We start from the raw sequence: 19,588 nt of genomic DNA, 5'->3' as shown, positions 1-19,588 counted from the left end.
GGGCTGGGTCCCAATCACAGGCAGAGGCTGGGTGGGTGGAGCTCGGCAGGTGAGACCCTGAGTCAGCACTCACACCCCCGCGATCATTGTGCCTTCTGTGGACCCGGCAGCTGACTGAGAGCTTTTAGAACAGGGCTCCACCCGGACAGTCATCCTCAGGCTCATCCTTACGCCGTGGTCATTCCCGTGGTCCCCGTCACTGTGGCCACCACGGTCACAGGCTCCCCAGTGCCTGGCAGCCTGGCACATGCTAGGTGCTCGGTAGTCACCTGCTGAATGAAGGAGGGAATTAAGCAAGGTGCCCACCTGTGCCAGGCATGGGGAATGCAGAAATGACAACCATTTCATCCTCCAGGATAGGACGGGAGGAGATACCCCCACCCTGGACTATGACATTCTGTTCCTGTAAAGGCAGGTAGACACCTGATGTCACCCCGCCTCTTGTCCACTTCAGTACTTCCCACCTGCGTCTTCGCTGCCTTCCCTTCTTCTTGCCCTGGCCCCCTTCCCTGCCCTCCCCCATGCCCCTCAGCTGGCCAGGCTCCCCACTTCCATCCTCCCGCCGGACACCCAGCATTGCTCTGTCATATGTGGACAACCTGACCTCGCTCTGGCAGTAGGTGGCCCGGGGGACAGGGGTTTGGAGCAGGCAAGGGTCTGGATTCGAATCCCCACTTTCCCAGCTGGTCAGCTGAGTGACCTTGTGTTGGTCATTAACCCCGAGCCTCAGTTTCCTTGTTTAATATACAGGTGTAGTGACTATACCCGCTATGGGCACTTTGGGGTTTCGGACAGTGGCCAGCCCCTGGCTGATATCGTTATGCTCCTCATGGTTTTGTTTTCACTTACTCTTTCTTTTCACAAATTTATATCGAGGCTTTATGTACGGGATGTTGGGGCTCCGTGTGGGGTGAAGAGCACAGGAGCTGGAGTGCTCTGTGCGGGGCACCACGTGCCTGACTCTGCCCAGCCCGACCTCCAGGGTCTGCACGCAGCAGAGGAGTGATGCAGACGGTGACCGAGCCAGGGACCGGCAGGACTAGTGTGTCTGCATGGATGGCATCTCTCCATCCACAGATCACTCCCATGCCCTGGGCAGCGCCCCTTGGACAAAGCCCCTGAAAGTTTCTGGCAGAACACAGGTCCCACGCACACTGGCAGAGGGTCCCCTCACTGAGGAGTCCAGGGCAGGCCTGGCCTGCCTGGCGAACCTATTTATTTATAAACTACCTACTGCCCCCTCTGCTCGAGGATGCTATTTACTCAGACTTTCCATCCTGTGTGTAATGATGCCAGGTGGAGAGACACCACAGGGGGGCCTTCCTTGTCCAGCCCTTTGGCAAGCAGCCGCCCCCTGTGTGCCAGGCATGGCCCCAGGGCTCCAGAAACAAGTTGGGGTTGGAGCTTGCCCTTGAGGTGTTCCTGCCAGTGGACGGGATAGACAGGCTCCCCCATGCAGATAACTCAGTCGGCTTCCGTAAAGGGCCCTTTACAGGGGACAGGAGGGTGTGGGAAATCTCAAGAGATGGCTAGTGACAGTGGACTCATAGTCCCCGTGACCTGCGGGCCCCCCAGGGAGTGAGGGCTACAGGGAGGGCAAGGGCAGACCGCTGGCCTACAGACACAAACGCCTCTTGCTGAGACAATGAGGACTTATCAGTATGGAAGGGGCTTTGCAGATACTTGGTCTGCGTCCCCTTCATGCATCTGGATGCTTGCTTTTCAGAGAAGAGGAAGGTCAGGTCCCCCACCCCTTCCCAGGCCACCCTGCTGGAGATCCCTGGTGGCTCTCTCCTTTGTCAGGGTCTCTACTTCCCTCTGACCTCTCAGACAAGTCCTGCTTCCTTGTGAATGGTGCTTCCCTGGTCCCAAAAGCCATTTGAGCTCGAGACCACCAGCCTAAGGGAGCCAAGAAGCAGGAGTGCTTTGACTCAGCCCTGTGGGTCCCCTCAACGTAGCCATCCCAGCCTGAGGCTGAGGGCAGAGGGGGTGAGCCTGCAGGCAGGGTGTGGAGCAGAGGAGGGGTGTTCAAGGCCAGCAGCACAGCATGTGCAAAGGTCCTGAGGCATAAAGCGGAAGAAATAAGAATCGTGTGCACCTGGGACAAGCTCATGGACAATATTTATAGGGCATCTTGGAAACTGAAAGGCAAAATCAAAGCACCTGGGGGTCCAGGGAGAGGACCCTGACTTTAGGGAGGCCCATGCCCGGTACTCGTGTCTGTGGCCCGGTGTGTACTTGGTCTCCAGGACAGACCAGCGGAAGCCTGTTCCTGAAGGCACGCAGATGAACAGGAGTCAGGCCGAGCTGGTCTGCCTCAAAGCCTGGGTTCTTCCACTCTGCTTGAGACTGGGGGTCCCCTTGGGTTACTCTGCGTAAGGGGGGGGTCTGGGCTGTGTGTGTCTGAGTGTGCGAGACTGGGGGTCCCCTTGGGTTACTCTGCGTAAGGGAGGGTCTGGGCTGTGTGTGTCTGAGTGTGTGTGAGTATGTTTTTCGCAGGTGCCAGAGGCAGCCCTTTTAGAGGAGCTTGAGGAGGGTGGTTTTGTGGCAATTGAGGACTGTCCCCCTAATAGCTGTACGTCCCTGGGCAAGTGGCTGGGCGGACATCATTAACCCTTACAACTTCACGAAGCCGGACTCTTCTGGTTCTTGATTGCCAGCGAGGAAACCGAGACAGAGGCTCCGTGCCAAGCATCGTTCTATGCTTTTTATAAGCACTCACGTTTGGTGCCTGCTTACTATGAAAACCGAGGCCGGTGCGGCGGGGCTTCTAATGTTCTTCAGGGTTTATCTTGATGCTTTTTTTGTTACTCTCCACAGAGTGTCCAGGGATGCAGAGGGGTGTGTGTATGTGCACGCGTGTGAACACGTCTGTGCCTGCATGTGCCTGTGCGTGTCTGTGCACGCACAGGGCCTAAGATCCAGTTTTCTCCCCTGTGAGACGGACAGGAGTGTCCTGGCGCTGACCACCTGGCAGACGGGAGGACAGGGTCAGAAGTGCTTTGCGGGCTGTCCGTGTCCACACCCAAGTCAGGGCTCTCCTTGGGTCTGATGGGCGATGTCAGTCTGCACCGATCTGTTTTTGGGGTCTGGCCTCTAAGCTGGTAAATGGTGGCCTCTACGAAGTGCTTACTGTGAGATGCATGCAGGTGCGTCCCCGAGGCTCGGGATCAACGCGGTACAAATGGCTTTTCCTCTCCGGGTAGTCACTGCAGGTCAGCAGGGCCCTGTTCCGCGTGGTCATTCAGGAACCCCAGCTCCTGCCAGCCAGAGGCTCTGTCCTCCCAAGATCCTGAGTCCTCTGCATCTTAGGGACAGAGGGGCAGGGAGAGGGAGAAGGGGGCGGGCAGAGAGGGAAGGGGAGAGACACGCTCAGGAAAGGGGGGTGGAGAGAGAGAGTCGCGAGGCGGCTGTTGATGGGCCAAACCGGAACCCTCCTGCTGGCACTGAGTCATACGCCGTGTCTACTTGCAAGGGACAGCGTGGGCCAGCTGTGCGTGCAGGAGCAGGAGGAGGTCACGTAGGTGGGTGGGCACCAGCGGCCTGGGCTGGAACCCACCTGCTTCTGTTGCTTCTTGACAAAATGAGCATCTCTCAACACTTGAGGGCCTGGAAGTGAGTCTGCTGCCATCAGGCTCTCGCAGGTACAGAGCAGGAAACGGGTTCAGTTCCTCCAGCTCTATGTGCCTGGCTTCTCTGCAGGCCCTTCCTACATGGCAGGAGCTCCACGGAGCCGTGTAGCACCAAGGACCCGGTTAGAGATGCAGAGTCCCAGGACTCCTGACTCAGGACCTGCACGGTCCTAAGAGCCCAGGCCGTCCACTCCCCGTGAACACCTACATTCAGGAAGCCATGCTTTAGAAGCCACAAATGCAGCGCCTCTTACCTTAGCTTCAGCTCATTAGGTGACCGAGAGGCAGAGAAGTGTGTAGTTGACGTGTCAGCTCTGGCTGTGCATCCTCGCCTTGGCTCCAGGCCCTATTGGCTCCGGGGGCTTGAATTGTGCCCATTTCACAGATAAGGGATGAGGGTCTTGGCATCACGCCCTGTAACTCCATGTCACTTGGAGCCCTGTGTGTCCAGAGGTCCTTTGGGGATTTGAGGTATGGAGGAGAGACCCTTCCTGGAGAAGGTGGCATTTGGGTGGGGGTCCCTTGAAGAGGACAGGTCTCCGTCCAGTGGAGGGCAGACAGTGTCTGAACAGAGCAGTGGGTCTGCCAGCCCACGGGGCTGTGGCTGCCCGCCTCGATCGGCCGGCGCTTAGAGCCAGGAGTAATTTGGCATTCCAGGCTCTGCGTGTTCTGTCCCATCATTCTTTCCGGTGTGAACGGTGTGAACTCTGCTCGCTCCCTCCCCCTCGCACACTCCAGGGTGAACTAGCCCTGAAAGACAGTCTCCATCAAACCGAAAATGTATCAGTTGTGACTTAATGAATGGGTATTAGGCCTTGCTTGATTTCACATTTTCTTGTTCTACCACAGGGTTTTCCAAAGTCAGCCACATTTTACATACTTTTTCCTGTGAACTTAATTTTTTAAATGTGGGTTTGTTTCACCAAATTTTCTTCTAGTTTCTTTGTTGGGGGGGATTTTGTACTGTGGGTAAGGAGGAAAGGAGAGGAAGAGGGGGAAGTTTTTACTGGGAGGGGCCCCGGGGGCAGGAAGGAAAAGGCAGGCTTCCGCATGTTCTGGAAGGTGCGGGCACCACTGTCCCCACAGTGGGATTGGGGTTCTGTGGTGGTGTCAGGGGCCTGTGGCAGGAGCCTGGGGGGGCGGGGGTTAAAGGGTGTCTCCCCACCCACCCTGGGGGGCAACAGCATTCACCTGGGAGGGCGGCCTCTGCCCCACAGTGAGGGAGTCTTTAAGTCACTTAGCTCCGTTCCTGGCCCAGCCGACAGCGGCCGCCGCGGTGGTTGTGGTCAGTGGCTCGGCGTTAGGACGGTTACTCACTGTCGTCAGCACTGCCATTGACTGATGGGGACATCTGATGAGAAACTCAGCACAGGGCTGTATCCCTACGGAAGAGATGAATGGCTCTCTGCTGCCCAGGCCCTGGACGCGGGCCCAGGGAGACGCGGGCTGTGGCAGGACGGGGTCTACACGGCCGCTGAGTGCCCGCCAGAGGGCGCCCGTGCTTCCTCGGTCGCTGCCGGCTGTCCACGGAGCCAGGGAGGGCCTGCCAGTGTGAGGACTTGGAGGGACGGAGGGACGGTCGGAGGGACACACGGAGGGACAGAGGCTTCTAGCCAGTCTCAGCCCTTTGCACGCGTCCCTGTTCCGTGGCAGAAGCAAAGTGGTCTGGTGGGTGGAGGGCCCCAGCCTCTCCCAGGGGCAGCAGGGTCCATGCTTCTGTGGTCCAGGCCCAGGGTATTCGAGAGGCCGGGGCTGACCATGACCTCGTCGTGCCTCTGGTGTCCATCGTGCTCGGGCCAGAGCTGGGACCCCGGTGGGTGCCTCGTCAGAGCCCCGCAGCCCTGGGTGCGTTGCCATCTCGTGGCTGGAGGGAGCTGGCTGGGCCACCCCCCGCTCCCCAGCCTGGTCCTCACCCCTGTGTCAGAGGGTGCCACTGTGCCCTGACTGCCCCCCAGGCCGTGGTCTGAGCTGCATGCCATGGGCCTTCTGTGAGCAGAGTGTCCTATGGCTGCTTCAGGGCTGATGTCTGTCACCTGTGTCCAGAGGCCCGCGTGGGGGTTGGTTAAGGGAGCCCAGAGACTGTGGGTGCCGACTAGGGCAGTGGTCCTCAGATGGACAGCCAGTGTTAAGGCTGCGACCCCGCCCCCCGCCCCCTCCCGAGCAGGCCCGCAGGGAGGGCAGCGCTGCCGAGAACCTGGGCTTCTCCAGAGTGGCCTCGGTGTCTCCTGAGCTCCTGTGCCCAGGCCAGCTCAGTGCCTCCTCCCAGAACCCACAGACCCCAGGCCTCCCCCACTCCCCACTTCCCTCATCCTCAGGTAGAAAGAAGGAAGAGTTTTGCTTTAAAAACACGGGCTTCTTTACTCTTTTCATTTAAGTAAAATTCCTACAACTTAAAATTCACATTTTAACATCCTCAGTCCAGTGGCATTTAGTACATTCCCAGAATCGTGCAGCCACCTCCTTGGTCTAGTTCCAAGACAATTTCAATCCCCAGAGAAAACCCCGGACCCATCAGGCATCCACCCCAGCCTCGGACGACCTCTCATCTGCTTCCTGCCTCTGTGGATTTGCCTGTTCTGGGCGCTTCCTATACAGGAGTCCTGCTGCATGTGTCCTTGGCACACGGCGTCTTTCGCTTAGCATAGTATTTCCAGGCTCACGCACATCCTACCACGTATCGGAATATGCTTCCTCTTCAAGGCCGAGTAATAAGCCATCATCGTAGGGATAGACCACGTTTCGCTTATCCATTCATCCATGGGTGAACATTTGAGTTGTCTCTCCCTTTTGGCTGTTGTGAATAGTGCTGCTGTGTTTGAATACTTATTTCCAGCTCTTTGGGCTATATACCTAAGAATAGAACTGCTCAAAATGATTTTTAAAGAACGTATGTCTTCGTTACTTGGGTCTGTTCTAAGAGCAGACAGAGCCGTCAAGCCGGCTGTAAAGCCCGGCCTCTTACTGTCCCGCTGACGTCTGGGTGAGCGGGAGGCCCGCAGCAGGACCCCTGCATGCATCTGCTTCCCCAGGGGCTCCCTGAGGCCCGCCTCGCAGGGACATTTTGGGGACTAAGGGGGATGCACACGGGGCTGCCCAGGCTGCTTCCTCATTCATAAATTGAGATAATAACACGTCATTTGACTGGATCCTGCGATCACGAAGGATCTTCTGGGCCAGGGCTTCTGGGCGTCCGTGGCCTGAGAGGCGCTCCTGAGGGATGACCGCAGACCAGCGAGGAGATGACGTGTCCATCCGGCAGAGGTGCGGGAGCGGGCGTCAGGCTGACGTGCTGATCGGCAGGCTCCCCGCGTGGCCAGCACGGGCTGTGCCCTCCCCGGGCGCCCCGCGTCCAGCCCGCCCAGCCCTCGCACAGCGCCAAGCAGGAGGAAGGCCTGGCGTGAGCTCTTGTCAGAAATCCGTGCCTGGGAGGCTTGTATATTTTTCAAAAATAATTTTTTAAGTTCCCTTTTCCCCTTAAGACATAAAATGAAGGGAAACCACAAGGGAACTATTTGGGAAATTAATAACACTTTTCAAAGCATATGAGGGAATTGTTCTTTCATTAAAGAAAACCCCAAATCTACCAAATTTCCCTCCAGAGAACACAGGGTGGTGCCAAACCTGCGAATAGTCAAGTCACCGGGGCCTCCTCATGGCTCCAAGAAGGGCTAAGGGCTTGGGACTGTGAACCCGAGGGCCCTGGGCAAAAAGCCTCAGTGTTCTCATCTGTGAAGTGGGTTCACACGTTCTGGAGTGGAGTTCCCCACGGGGATTACAGGAGGGGCTTCGGTCTACCCAGGAGGACCGTGCCCACCTCGGTGTGGCTCTCCTGTCCGTGTGGGGGCAGGGCTGGCCTTGGCCCACTTGGGGAAGCTGCCTCCATGGGGCGATGGCATTTCTTGCTGCCTTGGTTTATGCATCTGTGAAGTGGCCTGACCAGTGTTTGCTGCCCCGGCGGGCTCACGGCCACGGAGGGAGGGTGGTAGGCAGTGCGTGTCATGGGGCTCACTGACCTTCACTTGCTCCCCTGCCTCCCCTTTCCCACCTTCTCTCCTCTGGTTCTTGTCTCCTTTTCCGCCATATCTGGAGCATCACGACCTCTGTTTTAGACAAACAGATGGCCTGTTTTATTTTGTTTGGCCTGTGCCACGTTTTAAAATGTCTAATTAGACACCAATTAGAGTCCACAATTTTTAAAAATTGTTATTTCCAGCTTCTCCTTAAAAATCAGGACGCTGGGTCGCCCTGGCCTGTGCCCTGTTGCCCGGCTGGGCTGCAGCTGCTTTTTCAGAGGCCCGGGCTGTCCCGGGGCCACCGTCTACCCTCACGCTGGTTCCCTCACCACCCCCCGCCATGTCCCTGCAGACGGATCTGAGGCGCTTGTAAGAGAAGCCATGTCAGGTGCAGGGCCTGTGAACTGCAGAGGGCTGTGTTATCCACACAAAACCCCTCTTCATTATTGGTAGTCATGCTGAGGTGCAGGGCGGGTTGAGTGTTAATCAGTTATGATCAAACCAGCGGCTGAAACCAAAAGGCTTAGTGAGAAAGAGGCTGACTGTGAGTAGGGCTGACTCTCAGCTGGGCTCAGACACGGGGGTGGAGTGGTACACCCTGGCTCTCAGGGTAGGGAATTATCTGTAGTTGCGCTCAATCCTCATGGTGCTGAAATGACTTCAGTGGCTCTGGACATCACACTCTAGCACCCTCCTAGTTGGGCCGGAAAGAGCAAAAGTCTCATTGGTTCAGGGCTCTGCTGGCGACCCGATCAGAGCCCATAAGAAGCACCTTCCTCTCTTAGGGTTTGAATGGGGAGACCTGGGGCGCCTGGGTGGCTCAGTCGTTAAGTGTCTGCCTTTGGCTCAGGGTGTGATCCCAGCGTTCTGGGATCGAGCCCCACATCGGACTCCTCCACTGAGCCTGCTTCTTCCTCTCCCACTCCCCCTGCTTGTGTTCCCTCTCTCGCTGGCTGTCTCTCTTTCTGTCAAATGAATAAATAAAATCTTAAAAAAAGAAATGAATGGGGAGACCTGCACATGAGCCAAGGCCACACGGTGGTACCCGGTTCTGTTACATTGAGAGAAGGACGACCCCACCTGGGGCAGCTGCAACAAAGGGCATCCCTCTCAGATGAACATGGACAAGCTTTGTAGTACCTGGAAGGGACTGCTTTACTCTGTAGTCCCCTTTACAGAGAGGAAGCCCCGGCTTAGAGGGTCCAGGTGGCTTTCCCAAGGTCACGGGCAGTACGTGGCAGATGGAGCCAGATGCAGGCCTTGGGAGTTACTGACCCTACCCAGTTGCCTCCTGAGGACCCTTCGTGCCCACTCTCCGCTTCCCCATCCCCCGGGGGCCCCATGAGTCATTTTCCTTTTTGGTGTTTGCAGACACCTGGGTCTTAATAAACATGCGGAGCTCATTCGGGGGCTTGAGCACGGCCAGCACCAGGGAGGCTGGATGAGTGGGATGCTTGTTGCACACTGAAGTGGGGAGCCAGCCAGGAAGCAGAAGGGGCCGAGGGCAGCTCCCCTCCCTGGCACCTCCCTGCTCAAAGCCACCCTGAGTCATTCTTTAATGGAAAGTGTGCCTATTTTAATTCCTATCAGCACAAAAACCTTGTGTGTCCTTTATAAATATTTCATTCTCTTCCAGCAGTGAGTTCCCACTGCCCAGGGCCTGTGTATAGCCACCTCCTTCCCTGTGTGGGGCGGTCTGTCCCCAGCCCAGGTGGCTGTGGGCCGGAGGGGATGGCCACGACCACCCTCACCCAGCTGCTAGCTGTGACGGCCGCTGCTGCTCAGGGAGCAGCCCAGCCCCCCTGAACTTGACAGGAGAGAAAGAGGGTGCCTGGGGAGGGAGGTGACCACCCAAGGTCCCTAAGGGGCAGAATCAGGGCTCCAGCCTGAGTCAGCCCCATGCTGGGGGCCAGTCTTCGTCCACTCCATTGTGGTGTCCTGGAGTGGGAATTCAAAGCTAGGTCGATCTCTTCTGGCCAAGGGACCAGGGCAGGCTTCAGGGAGGGGCACTCCAGAACAGGGAAGCTTTGCCAACTGTGCAGGGCTCCGGAAGCCTGGGACAGTCATTTAGGACAGTGGTGATGGGCCCAGATTCCCAGGGAGCTCTAGGGAGCCCCAGACAGTTCTTGAGCACTAGAGTGTCAGCAGCGAGGCTGGTCTGTGACCCACAGGGCCCAGCTGCCCTCCTGACTTTTCCCAGTGGAGAGAGCCTGTCGGACACTCGTGGCATAATCTTTAATGAAACACTGTCCAGAATAGGAGCAGATCTGGGTAGCTGCTCATACCTGGTGCCTGTCGACTTCTGGAAAATCTAGGAGGAGCCAGTGAGGAGCAGAAGGCATCTTGCAAGGGAGGGCTGCCTTCTAGCCACAGCTGGTTCTTTGGGGAGCCCCAGACCCAATAGAAATGATTAATTTTATGAGCCTCCTTCCCTGTATCGCTCCCCTTCGGAAAGCAGGATCCTGTCCATTTTATTTGTTGCCCAGCTACAGCCAGAAGATGTGGGCCTCTTCTCGGCGAGCCTCTCCCAGGGCAGATCAGGGAGGTTGGCTAAGTATACTAATGGGGCCGTGAAATCAGGCTGGATGATGTGGTGTCTTGGGCAGATCTGACCACCCCTCCCAGCCACGCTGGGCTCAGCAGCGGGCTCAGGACTGGCCAGACTTCCCAGGCAGTGTCCGGAAGACAGAAGCCACTCGCACAGTGTTGCATCCATCTGAACTCCGCATGCCTCCCCCATGCCTCCCCCGTGCCGTGCTCTGGGATCGCAGAGGTGTGTCAGGGGTGGGCAGTACTGCCCTCAGAGCTCATGGTCTGGCCAGGAGGCAGGGGGAGCGAGGGAGGAGAGGACCCCCCTACTAACAGCCTGGCCCGTGGTGTCCTCAGCTGGGACTCTCCAGCAGGGTTGGTCAGTGTCTATGGGTGAGAAAGGAGTCTGGAGGTAGGGCTGCCCTGGAGGCCCCCAGCCCCCACCCTGGGTCTGGAGATGGGAGGTGAGCGCAGAGCGAGCAGGTGACCGGTCCTTTCCCTCATGCCTAGGCCTCACTGGCTGGGGACGTGCAGGGGCACCTGGGGCTGGAAGGCCTGCACCCAGCATCCGAGTGCCAGCCTGGGGTGGGGGCTCAGCTCCAGCGCGGCCTGGGCTCAGAGGCTGCAGTGACAGAATACCCCAGACTGGGGGCTTAAACCACAGGTACTCTCCCAGTTCTGGAGGCTGGGAGTCCAAGGTTAAGGTGCCGGCATACTGAGGGCTGGGAGAGGGCTGGGGGAGTTTTGGGGGAGGGCTCTCTTCCTGGCAGCAGACACCCCCTTCTTACCGTGTCTGCTCACGGCAGAGAGGGAGCGAGCTCTGGTCCCTTCCTCTCTTAGAAGGACACTAATCGCATCCCGAAGCCTGTCTTCATGAACTCATGTAGCCCTGATCCCTCCCCCACCCAGCGCCCCACCTCCAGGTATCATCATGTGGGGGCTAGGGCTTCCACCCAAGAATATGGCGGCACAGATGGTCACAGGGAGGGGCCCTGGGGATCTGATGAGAGCCTCTCATTCCAGCTTCATCTCTGCTCCATTTCACAGATGGGAAAACTGAGGTGTCCTTCTGGGATGCCCAGGAATGGCAGTGCAGAGTCCACAGACAGCTTTTCAAAGTGGGGTTTATTGTTTTTATAGTCCATTTGTCCTTTTCCGATTGGAAGCTTCGAAAGCTTGTTGCTGGCCCGCTGTGTGGAGTTGGGGCGGCATGGCTGCCCCTGGGCCTCGCTTTACCCCTCTGATTATGGGGACAGTTGGCCTTTTCCAGGGCTGCCTTCATGCCTTCCTCATAAGGATAACCTTGCAGCTCTTAGAATGCCCCAGCCCCCTCTGGGCTTAGCACGTGAGCACCCTCCAGGAGTGTGGGGTTCATGTGCTGGAATATGGGGGGCAGGGCACAGGGCCTTCCTTTCCATTCTCCTAAAGCTTCGTCACCACACGCACCCACACCAGCTCTGCCCTCCCGCTCTACCTGCCCTGCCTTTAGCGCTCCTGGTGGGGAGGCCAGGATCCGGGGCTCAGGCCTGGTTCTGGGCCCTGCCACCTGCTGACAGAGAGGGCCCAGGCCCGGGGAGAGGGGCTGATGCACAGAGTAATGTCAGAATCCAGCAGCAGTGGGCAGCCTGAGCAAACTTCTATTCATTCGTCAAAACTCTGAAGACTCCTGAGTGGCGGTAAGCCCAGTCTGAGCTGGGCACTCTTCTGTGCTTCCCCAGCATCTGGCACGTACAGGCCAAGCCGATGATCTGACACTGCTCCGCCTCCCCGGAGCTGCCGGTCCGCTCTTTTGTCCTCTCTGATTCTTCTGCAACCCGCACAGGGCCTGGCCTGGGGAGGGCCGTAGCGGGTGTTCAACCCCCGGCCCCCTCTGGCACCCTTCCTGGGCCCCAAGCACCAGCCCCACCACTCAGGGGAGCTAAGCTGGGTCTCAGGAGCTGGGGTCCCTCTGACAAGGACCCTACTCCTCATGGCAGCAAGGGCCCTTGAATTCGATTCAGATCTGTGTCCTTGTCAGCTCCAGCGCGGGGCCGGGAACCTGTGAGCATCTCCGCTCCCTCCTGGCCAGCCCCGTGGCACTGCACTGACACTGCCGGGTGGAAGGATGGGGAGCAGGGCCCTGGCAGGGGTCGGGAGGCTGGGGCGACACCAGGTGCTGTGTGCTGAGGGGTGAGGGAGGCAGGCAGGGGAAGGTGGGTGGGTCAGCACCTCGGACAGACTCGTGGGTGACTCATCTGAGGTCCTGCACCCTGGAGGTCAGGGAGCCTGGTGTTGGGGCACAGCACCAGGGGGTGGCTTTTCAGACTGTCAGTACAGTCACCATCCTGGTCAGCAGTCTCCACCCCCAGGGACCTGGCCCCCAGTGGCCACCAGAGCAGCCTATCTGGGTCAGCACTGGGGCCATGAGTAAGTTTGTCCCTGACCCCACACATGCAGAAAAGTCAGCAGGAACGGGCGGGGGCGGGCACGGCTTGGTGTGGATGATGCGCGAGGCGCTGCATCTCCTGTGTGCAGGGAGCTTTGCAGCCGGGGGCCCTTCTCCACTGGTGGGGCTCAGGGCGGTGCTCATGCTGGTCAGGGCTGGTTGCCTGCAGGGGTGCCAGGCCCAGGGCTGGGGAAGGATAGTCCCATCCTTGCAGGGCAGCTACAAGCCGCTCTCCCCTCCTTTTCTCAGCCTCATCCTGCACTTGCGGCCAGTGAGTTGAGGGGCGCGGCGGAGCAGCCCCTCAGAGGCATCCCTCTGGGACTGCCTGGGTGCAGTAGCTCTTCTGTGCCCTGTGCAGGCCTCCTGAGCCCGGTGTAAATCATTGTTAGACATTGCTTTGCCAGAAGGACGAATTACTCATTTGCAATGGTGGGAGGACGAGCGGTGTAGTCCTAGGTGGGGTTCCTGAGGTTGTGTTGCCCCTGCAGGGCTCAGAGGTGGAGGAGGAAGGTGCTTGGGAGCCTGGGCCTTAGTGAGAAAACCGGGATGGGGATGGAGCCACAGCTCCTGAGCTCCCAGGACAGGTGCTAAGCAGGGGTTGGGGGACAGAAATGATCAAGGAGAACAGGCAGCTGCCCCTGGGGGTCCTCCATGGCCTTGACACCCATGCCCTCAACCTCCGTGTAAGGCCCCCCTCGTGCTGGGCATTGGAAGGGCCCTGGTCATGGGCTGGCTGGAATATTTGGGGGAAAGAAGTCCCTGTGGATCCCCCGTGACAAGCACAGGTCCTGGGACACAGTCAACGGTCTGGACACGTCTGAATGGAAAACGTTGGAACACACGAATACGGCTCCCAACCCAGGGAAGCCAGAGTGCATTCATCCACTCACAGATGAAAAAAACCAGTCTTCCCGGACCTGAGTTGTCACACAGGTTCTGTGAGAACATTGGAGATTTGTACCTGTTGTCCTCTTGGGAAGGAGAGGCGTCTTCCCAACTTCTGGCGCACGTACGTTCCCTCTCTTCTCATCCTTGTAACTCGTAGCTATGATGTGTGCTGGTGACTTATAAATACGCACCAGCATTCCCTGAAGCACACACATACATGTGCACACATCCGGTGCCTTGAGTGTAGTCTGCATGCACACGCACACATACAGTGTAGACAGAGTCCATTCATGAATGCAGGTGTGCTATGGGTATACTGTATGTGCTTTCTATGTATCGGTATACGTGCTGTGTGTATGTGCGTGTATTACTCTCCCCACACAGGCATACTGTGCATGGCATTCCAAGGGTATGCCGTACATATTCTATAGCAAGTACCCATAGATGCAACATCTGTGGGTTGCACAGTTTATGCATACCCTGTACATAGACGTGATAGGTATAGACCTGTCCATAGGCAGTGCCTGTAGTGTTGTGTCAGAGCAGAGATGGTGAGCAGATCCAGTGGAGAATACACACGGTATATCCGTTCGGCCTTTGCAGGAAGTCACACTCTCAATTTGAGATATTAGTGGGCTGTTTATAGACTCTTCTGGAAAGCATGGGTGTGGTGGAGGGAAAGCAACCAGGGAAGCTGTGGCATTCTGGATGAGCAATGGTGGAGCGTTGTCTGTGTGTCTGGGAACAGTTACTGGAACTGTAGAGAGTAGCTCCATGATGTGAGCCTGCAAGGTCCTCACCTTCCTCCCTTCTGACCTCTGACCAACTAACTGGAAACCAGACAGCAGGGTGGAGGTGGGTGCATCCGGATGGGGAAATTGAAGATGTCCTGCCTGGCTGTCACTTTCCCGGAACCATTGTACATTCAGCAGCTTATCTGTCATTGTAGTGGGAAGAGTCCTGTGCCCAAACCACAGGGCCAGAGATTTATTAACGTGGAAGGCCCTGAACTTTGGTGGCGTTCATCTCCCACACTCTCTCACGCACCTTACCAAGGCATGTCCCCACTGTGGGGGGGGGTTATCAATGGAGCAGTGAGATATACTGGGGGCATCATAATGATAAAGTCCTTTCAATATGCAGTAGGACAGATGACAGGAGACCGGACACAGGGTCTACAGACATACTGCTGTCCAGCCACGTGAAGGAAACCGCTTCTGAACGTCGCTACTGACAGGAATGGGTGCGGTCTGCGCACCCCAGGTGCAATTTTTGACCCAGCAAATGCTGTGTTGGTTTCCTCTTGTAAATATATCACATCCGACACCATTAGCTAATATTACCACCTTACTCAGTTTCCAACATTCTACTGTTTTCCACCATCCATCTGGCTTTTGTATCAGCTACGCAGGTGAGCTATCTGGAGATATAGTAGGGCTCCCACCCCTGCATTCTGTATAAATATAAACCCAGTTGTTTACCAAGATGTGCTTCATTCTTTCCTGAAGACCTAAGACTCCATCTGGTATCCTGGTATCATTTCCCTCTAGGAAGAAGAACTTCCTTTGGTAATATTCTGTGCAGATCAACTGGAAACAAGTTTTCCTTCATGTAAAAATGTATTTTGACTTCATTCTTAAAGGATGTTTCCTGTGGATGGACAATTCTGGGTTAACAGTCTTTTTTTTTTTTTAAGCTCCTTAAAGATGTTATTGCACTGTTTCCTGGCCCCCATTGTTTATGATTAGAAGGAAGAGGTATTCACATCGTTCTCTAGGTGATATCTTGTTTCTCTCTGGCTGCCTTAGGGATTTCTCTTTGGTTTTCAGCAGTTTGACACCGATGTGTGGTTTTCTTTCTGTTTATCCTACTTGGAGTTCACTGGGCTTCTTGAATCTGTAAACCTGTGCCTTTCACCAAATTTGGTTAATTTTGGCTATTTCTTCAAATTTTTTTGGTCTTATTTTCTCTTTTCTTTCTGGGATGCCTTTTGATATTTTCCTGAAGGTCTCTGAGGCTTTCAAAATTTATTTTAAACCTGTATTTCTCTCTGTTCTCTCTGTTGGATTTCTATTGCTATATTTGTTGCTCTCCCCATTAGCTTTCTGCTTCCCCATTCTATCTTTTCTGGCCTGACTCCTCCTTCATATCATTTTCCCTCTTTTGCAAGGACTATGGGGTTTTTGAGGGGCTGGAGCTCAGTACTGGCTCAGTGGGGCTGAGGGCCAGAGAGGATGAAGAGAAGGCCTCCTGGAGGCAAACAAATGATGTCATCTCTGTAGTGAGAGTATGGCCCCTGGGGCAGGTAGGACACAGCACAAATTCCTGCCAGGGGAGAGACAGACAGACAAAGTGATGAAGCCTTGGTGGAGAGGTGTGGGCTTGAGCAGTCAGATGAAGTTTTCTGTGGGAGACAGTGGACGGCGTGGAGGTCTTGGGGTCTGGTTGGTCCCTACAGAGTACCAGGCCCTGGACTAGGTGCTGTGTGACTTAGCAGATCTGCACACCCCCACCTGGGAATTATTATTATCCCATGTAACAGATGAAGAAGCCAGGGCTGGGAGAGGTGGTCCGGTGCCCAAAATAATGATACAGCTGGTTAAATGACTAGGAGCCCATGAGCATATGGCTCTGGGTAACATCAGGGAAGCCTTTCTTGATGGGGCAGGCTTTGAGATGTTGGAAGGCCATGTTCATCCTCCAAGCTGTCAGTCCAAATACTGCCTGTGTTTCGGGTTTGGTTTTTTTTTCCCCCCTGGGCAGTATTAGCCCAGAACTTGACCTAGAGCCCACTGAATCTCGTTCTTCTTGCCATGTTGTACAGATCCTATCCTGGCTCTGATACTATTATGACTAAGTAGCTGAAGGACACCTGGCGGGTAAGTCCACCCTTGCAGCACCCCATCCTCTTTCTGAATGTGACAAAACAGAGACTCAGCCTTGCACAATTGATGTAGGGGATTAATGAAGTGATGTGCTGCGAAGTTGCATGAAGAGTTTCAAAAGCACTTACATATGTGTGGTTCTTAGAGGATTATTTGCTCCCTCTCTCCTAAGAAGCTCAGATTCACGCAGTGGCACAACAACTACCTTCCTTCACTTACTGAATCTTCTACGGGCTAGGTGTTACTCCAGGTGTGGGGGATCCGGCAGTGAACAGAACAGGTCCCAAGTCTTTGCCTTCGTGGTGTTTATAGTACAGTCTGCACTTACTTCTCTTGATGCAGAATCTCTGCTTTTGAGCCTCATCCTTGGTGCCTGAAAACTCTGGGTTCAAATCCCAGCCCTGAAGGACTCAAGTTATCGTGCTATTAAGTAGTGTCGTTTTCTTGTCTTCAGTGTCAGACTCATTATGCCTAGTGTGTGGGGCTGTTAGTAGGTCAGAATGGGGCCCTGTAGGACAAGGACTCCACACAGAGCCTGGTATGCGACAGTAATGTTGATCCACGGTGGGCATGTTTAATTCTCTCCCTTGGACTCACTACGCTTGCAGTCTTCTTATTAGTGAGTATGCTGCTTTTCCTTTTACAACCTTTGTTTTGCTCTAAGAACAATGAAATGCCTTCTGTACTCTTCCTCTGAACTGGCCCCGATGAGATGCCCCCAAATGCTCCCGTCCCTAAGCGTCAAAGGACACTTCACTGATTCTTCCTGGTTCTTCCCCCCTCCCTCCAGGATACGCAGGCCCCAGATTCCATCCCGATGGAAGTGCCCCGACCCCCTTCCCGACCCCGGCCTCAAGTGACACCTCTTCCCTGGCCCTCCCTTGGCCTCCTCTTCCTCTCTCTGCCAGGTTATGGGCACACCCAGGCCCCATGCCCACCGCAGTGCCATGTCTGACCCCACCCCAGACCTCACGGGACCTCGCCTCACTCCTTCTCCCTGTTTTCTCGCCCCCTCCGCTCAGGTTACGGGCACGCCGCCCCCGGCACCGACGCGGGCAAGGCCTTCTGCATGTTCTATGCCGTGCTGGGCATCCCGCTGACGCTGGTCATGTTCCAGAGCCTGGGCGAGCGGATGAACACCTTCGTGCGCTACCTGCTGAAACGCATCAAGAAGTGCTGCGGCATGCGCAACACCGACGTGTCCATGGAGAACATGGTGACCGTGGGCTTCTTCTCCTGCATGGGGACGCTGTGCATCGGGGCGGCCGCCTTCTCCCAGTGCGAGGAGTGGAGCTTCTTCCACGCCTACTATTACTGCTTCATCACATTGACTACCATTGGGTTCGGGGACTACGTGGCCCTGCAGACCAAGGGCGCCCTGCAGAAGAAGCCGCTCTACGTGGCCTTTAGCTTTATGTACATCCTGGTGGGGCTGACGGTCATCGGGGCCTTCCTCAACCTGGTGGTCCTCAGGTTCTTGACCATGAACAGCGAGGACGAGCGGCGGGACGCCGAGGAGAGGGCGTCCCTGGCCGGAAACCGCAACAGCATGGTCATCCACATCCCCGAGGAGGCGCGGCAGGGCCGGCCCCGGTACAAGGCGGACGTGCCGGACCTGCACTCCGTGTGCTCTTGCACCTGCTACCGCCCGCAGGAGTACGGAGGCCGCCCGGCCGCGCAGCAGAACTCCTTCAGCGCCAAGCTCGCCCCCCAGTACTTCCACTCCATCTCGTACAAGATCGAGGAGATCTCACCAAGCACATTGAAAAACAGCCTCTTCCCCTCCCCCATCAGCTCCGTTTCTCCCGGGTTACATAGCTTTACCGACAGCCACAGGCTGATGAGGCGCCGGAAGTCCATCTAGGGTGCGGGGCGCGCGGCGCAGGCGGAAAAAGTCGTTTGTCCTGTTTGACCTCGAGTTCCACTGGCCCACCTCGTCCTTTCGTTCTTATTTATTATTAGTATCCTTTACCGTTGTCCTCATTCTCTTTATTCCTTCTCTTCTTCCTTTTTCCGTGGTTTCCTACCTCCCCCCCCCCACCTCTCCCTGCCCTCCCCGGCGAGACAGAGCAGGCCAAAGGGAAAAGAAAGGCCCGTCCTCCTCTGAAACTCGCGTCTGAGCATGAAGCATGGATTTCTTCCTTCCTTCCCAGCGAAGTATGCCTTACATTTCTCCGCAGCCTGCCCCATCTCTGGGGTGGCTTTCCCAGGACAGGTGTTGAGACCAAGACCACCAGGCAGAGCTGAGAGGATACCCAACCCAAAGTTGCACACCTGGCGGCCAGTGGGCGAGTGCCCGCGCGCGCGTCCTGTCTGACCTCGCTCCTCTGTGTCCTCCTCCCCCAGCGGTGGGTGGCTGTGTGTGTGTGTGTGCGCGTGCGTGCGTGTGCAGTGTGTGAGTGAGGGAGTGCACACGCCCGTGTGCTTCTGTGTGTGCGCACCACGTGACAAAACGGAAAGTATCAGGTATTCACAGTTTTCTTTTCCGTGACACAGTTCTGTTAATAACCTGCTTTCAGCGGCTTCCAAACAAAACAGGAAAACAAAACCCACGAGGTTTTTGATTTATCATTCTGCCAAGTCAAGCATGTTCCATCAGCGGTCTTTCTCCCAGATGTGTCATGACCATATTTTTTAAATGCTAGGTTCTAAATTATATTAACTTCTTTTTAGGGGGTGGGTGGGAAAGAAGACATGGATCATTTTAGCTTGCCAGTTCAAAAATTTTTTAGAAGCATGCACTTTGTTAAACTGGTATACATTAGCAACGCAAGACAACGAAACTAGCACTGCAGCAGTCCAAAGCCAGTGATAACGTTAATTTATTAAAGGCATTTCTCTCATCTGCAGCTGCAACAATTTTCCGTGCAACTGGAAGAGTCCGGGGAAACTGGGAGATTGTTGGAGCTGCAGAGGGTTTTGTGACTTCCCTCTTATTTATAGGACGGCGGCCGTGCTGGTGGCTTGCGCAGCCTCTCCCTGCAGAAGTAAGAAGTCAAGTCTGGGATGCTTGGATGAGAGTGGGTATTAGGTGGGATGGGGTTTATTTTCCTAATAAAAAATGACAGGGCATTCCTTGTTTTAAAATATATATATATATATATAGGTATTTCAAGAAAGACAGTCTCTAATTGCATTTGATTTGTGAAGAAGGGCAAGTCTGTGTTGGTCTCAGGAAGCGTTTAGAGGCAAGGAGCCGTGTCTTGGCCTGCTGGG

General features: G+C 55.8%; 1 protein-coding gene across 1 annotated transcript; it reads left to right on the top strand.

The window, feature by feature from the left end:
- Positions 1–15,776: 15,776 nt before the first annotated feature.
- On the top strand, positions 15,777–18,236 carry KCNK9 (potassium two pore domain channel subfamily K member 9). Its single transcript, XM_034668526.1, has 2 exons — positions 15,777–15,792; positions 17,395–18,236. Exons 1-2 carry the CDS (start codon positions 15,777–15,779, stop codon positions 18,234–18,236), a joined length of 858 nt encoding a protein of 285 aa, XP_034524417.1.
- Positions 18,237–19,588: the final 1,352 nt, after the last annotated feature.

Source organism: Ailuropoda melanoleuca, chromosome 9, assembly GCF_002007445.2.
Source record: "Ailuropoda melanoleuca isolate Jingjing chromosome 9, ASM200744v2, whole genome shotgun sequence".
In the NCBI taxonomy this organism is placed as follows: domain Eukaryota; kingdom Metazoa; phylum Chordata; class Mammalia; order Carnivora; family Ursidae; genus Ailuropoda; species Ailuropoda melanoleuca.
This window is presented reverse-complemented; position numbering and strand designations above follow the sequence as displayed.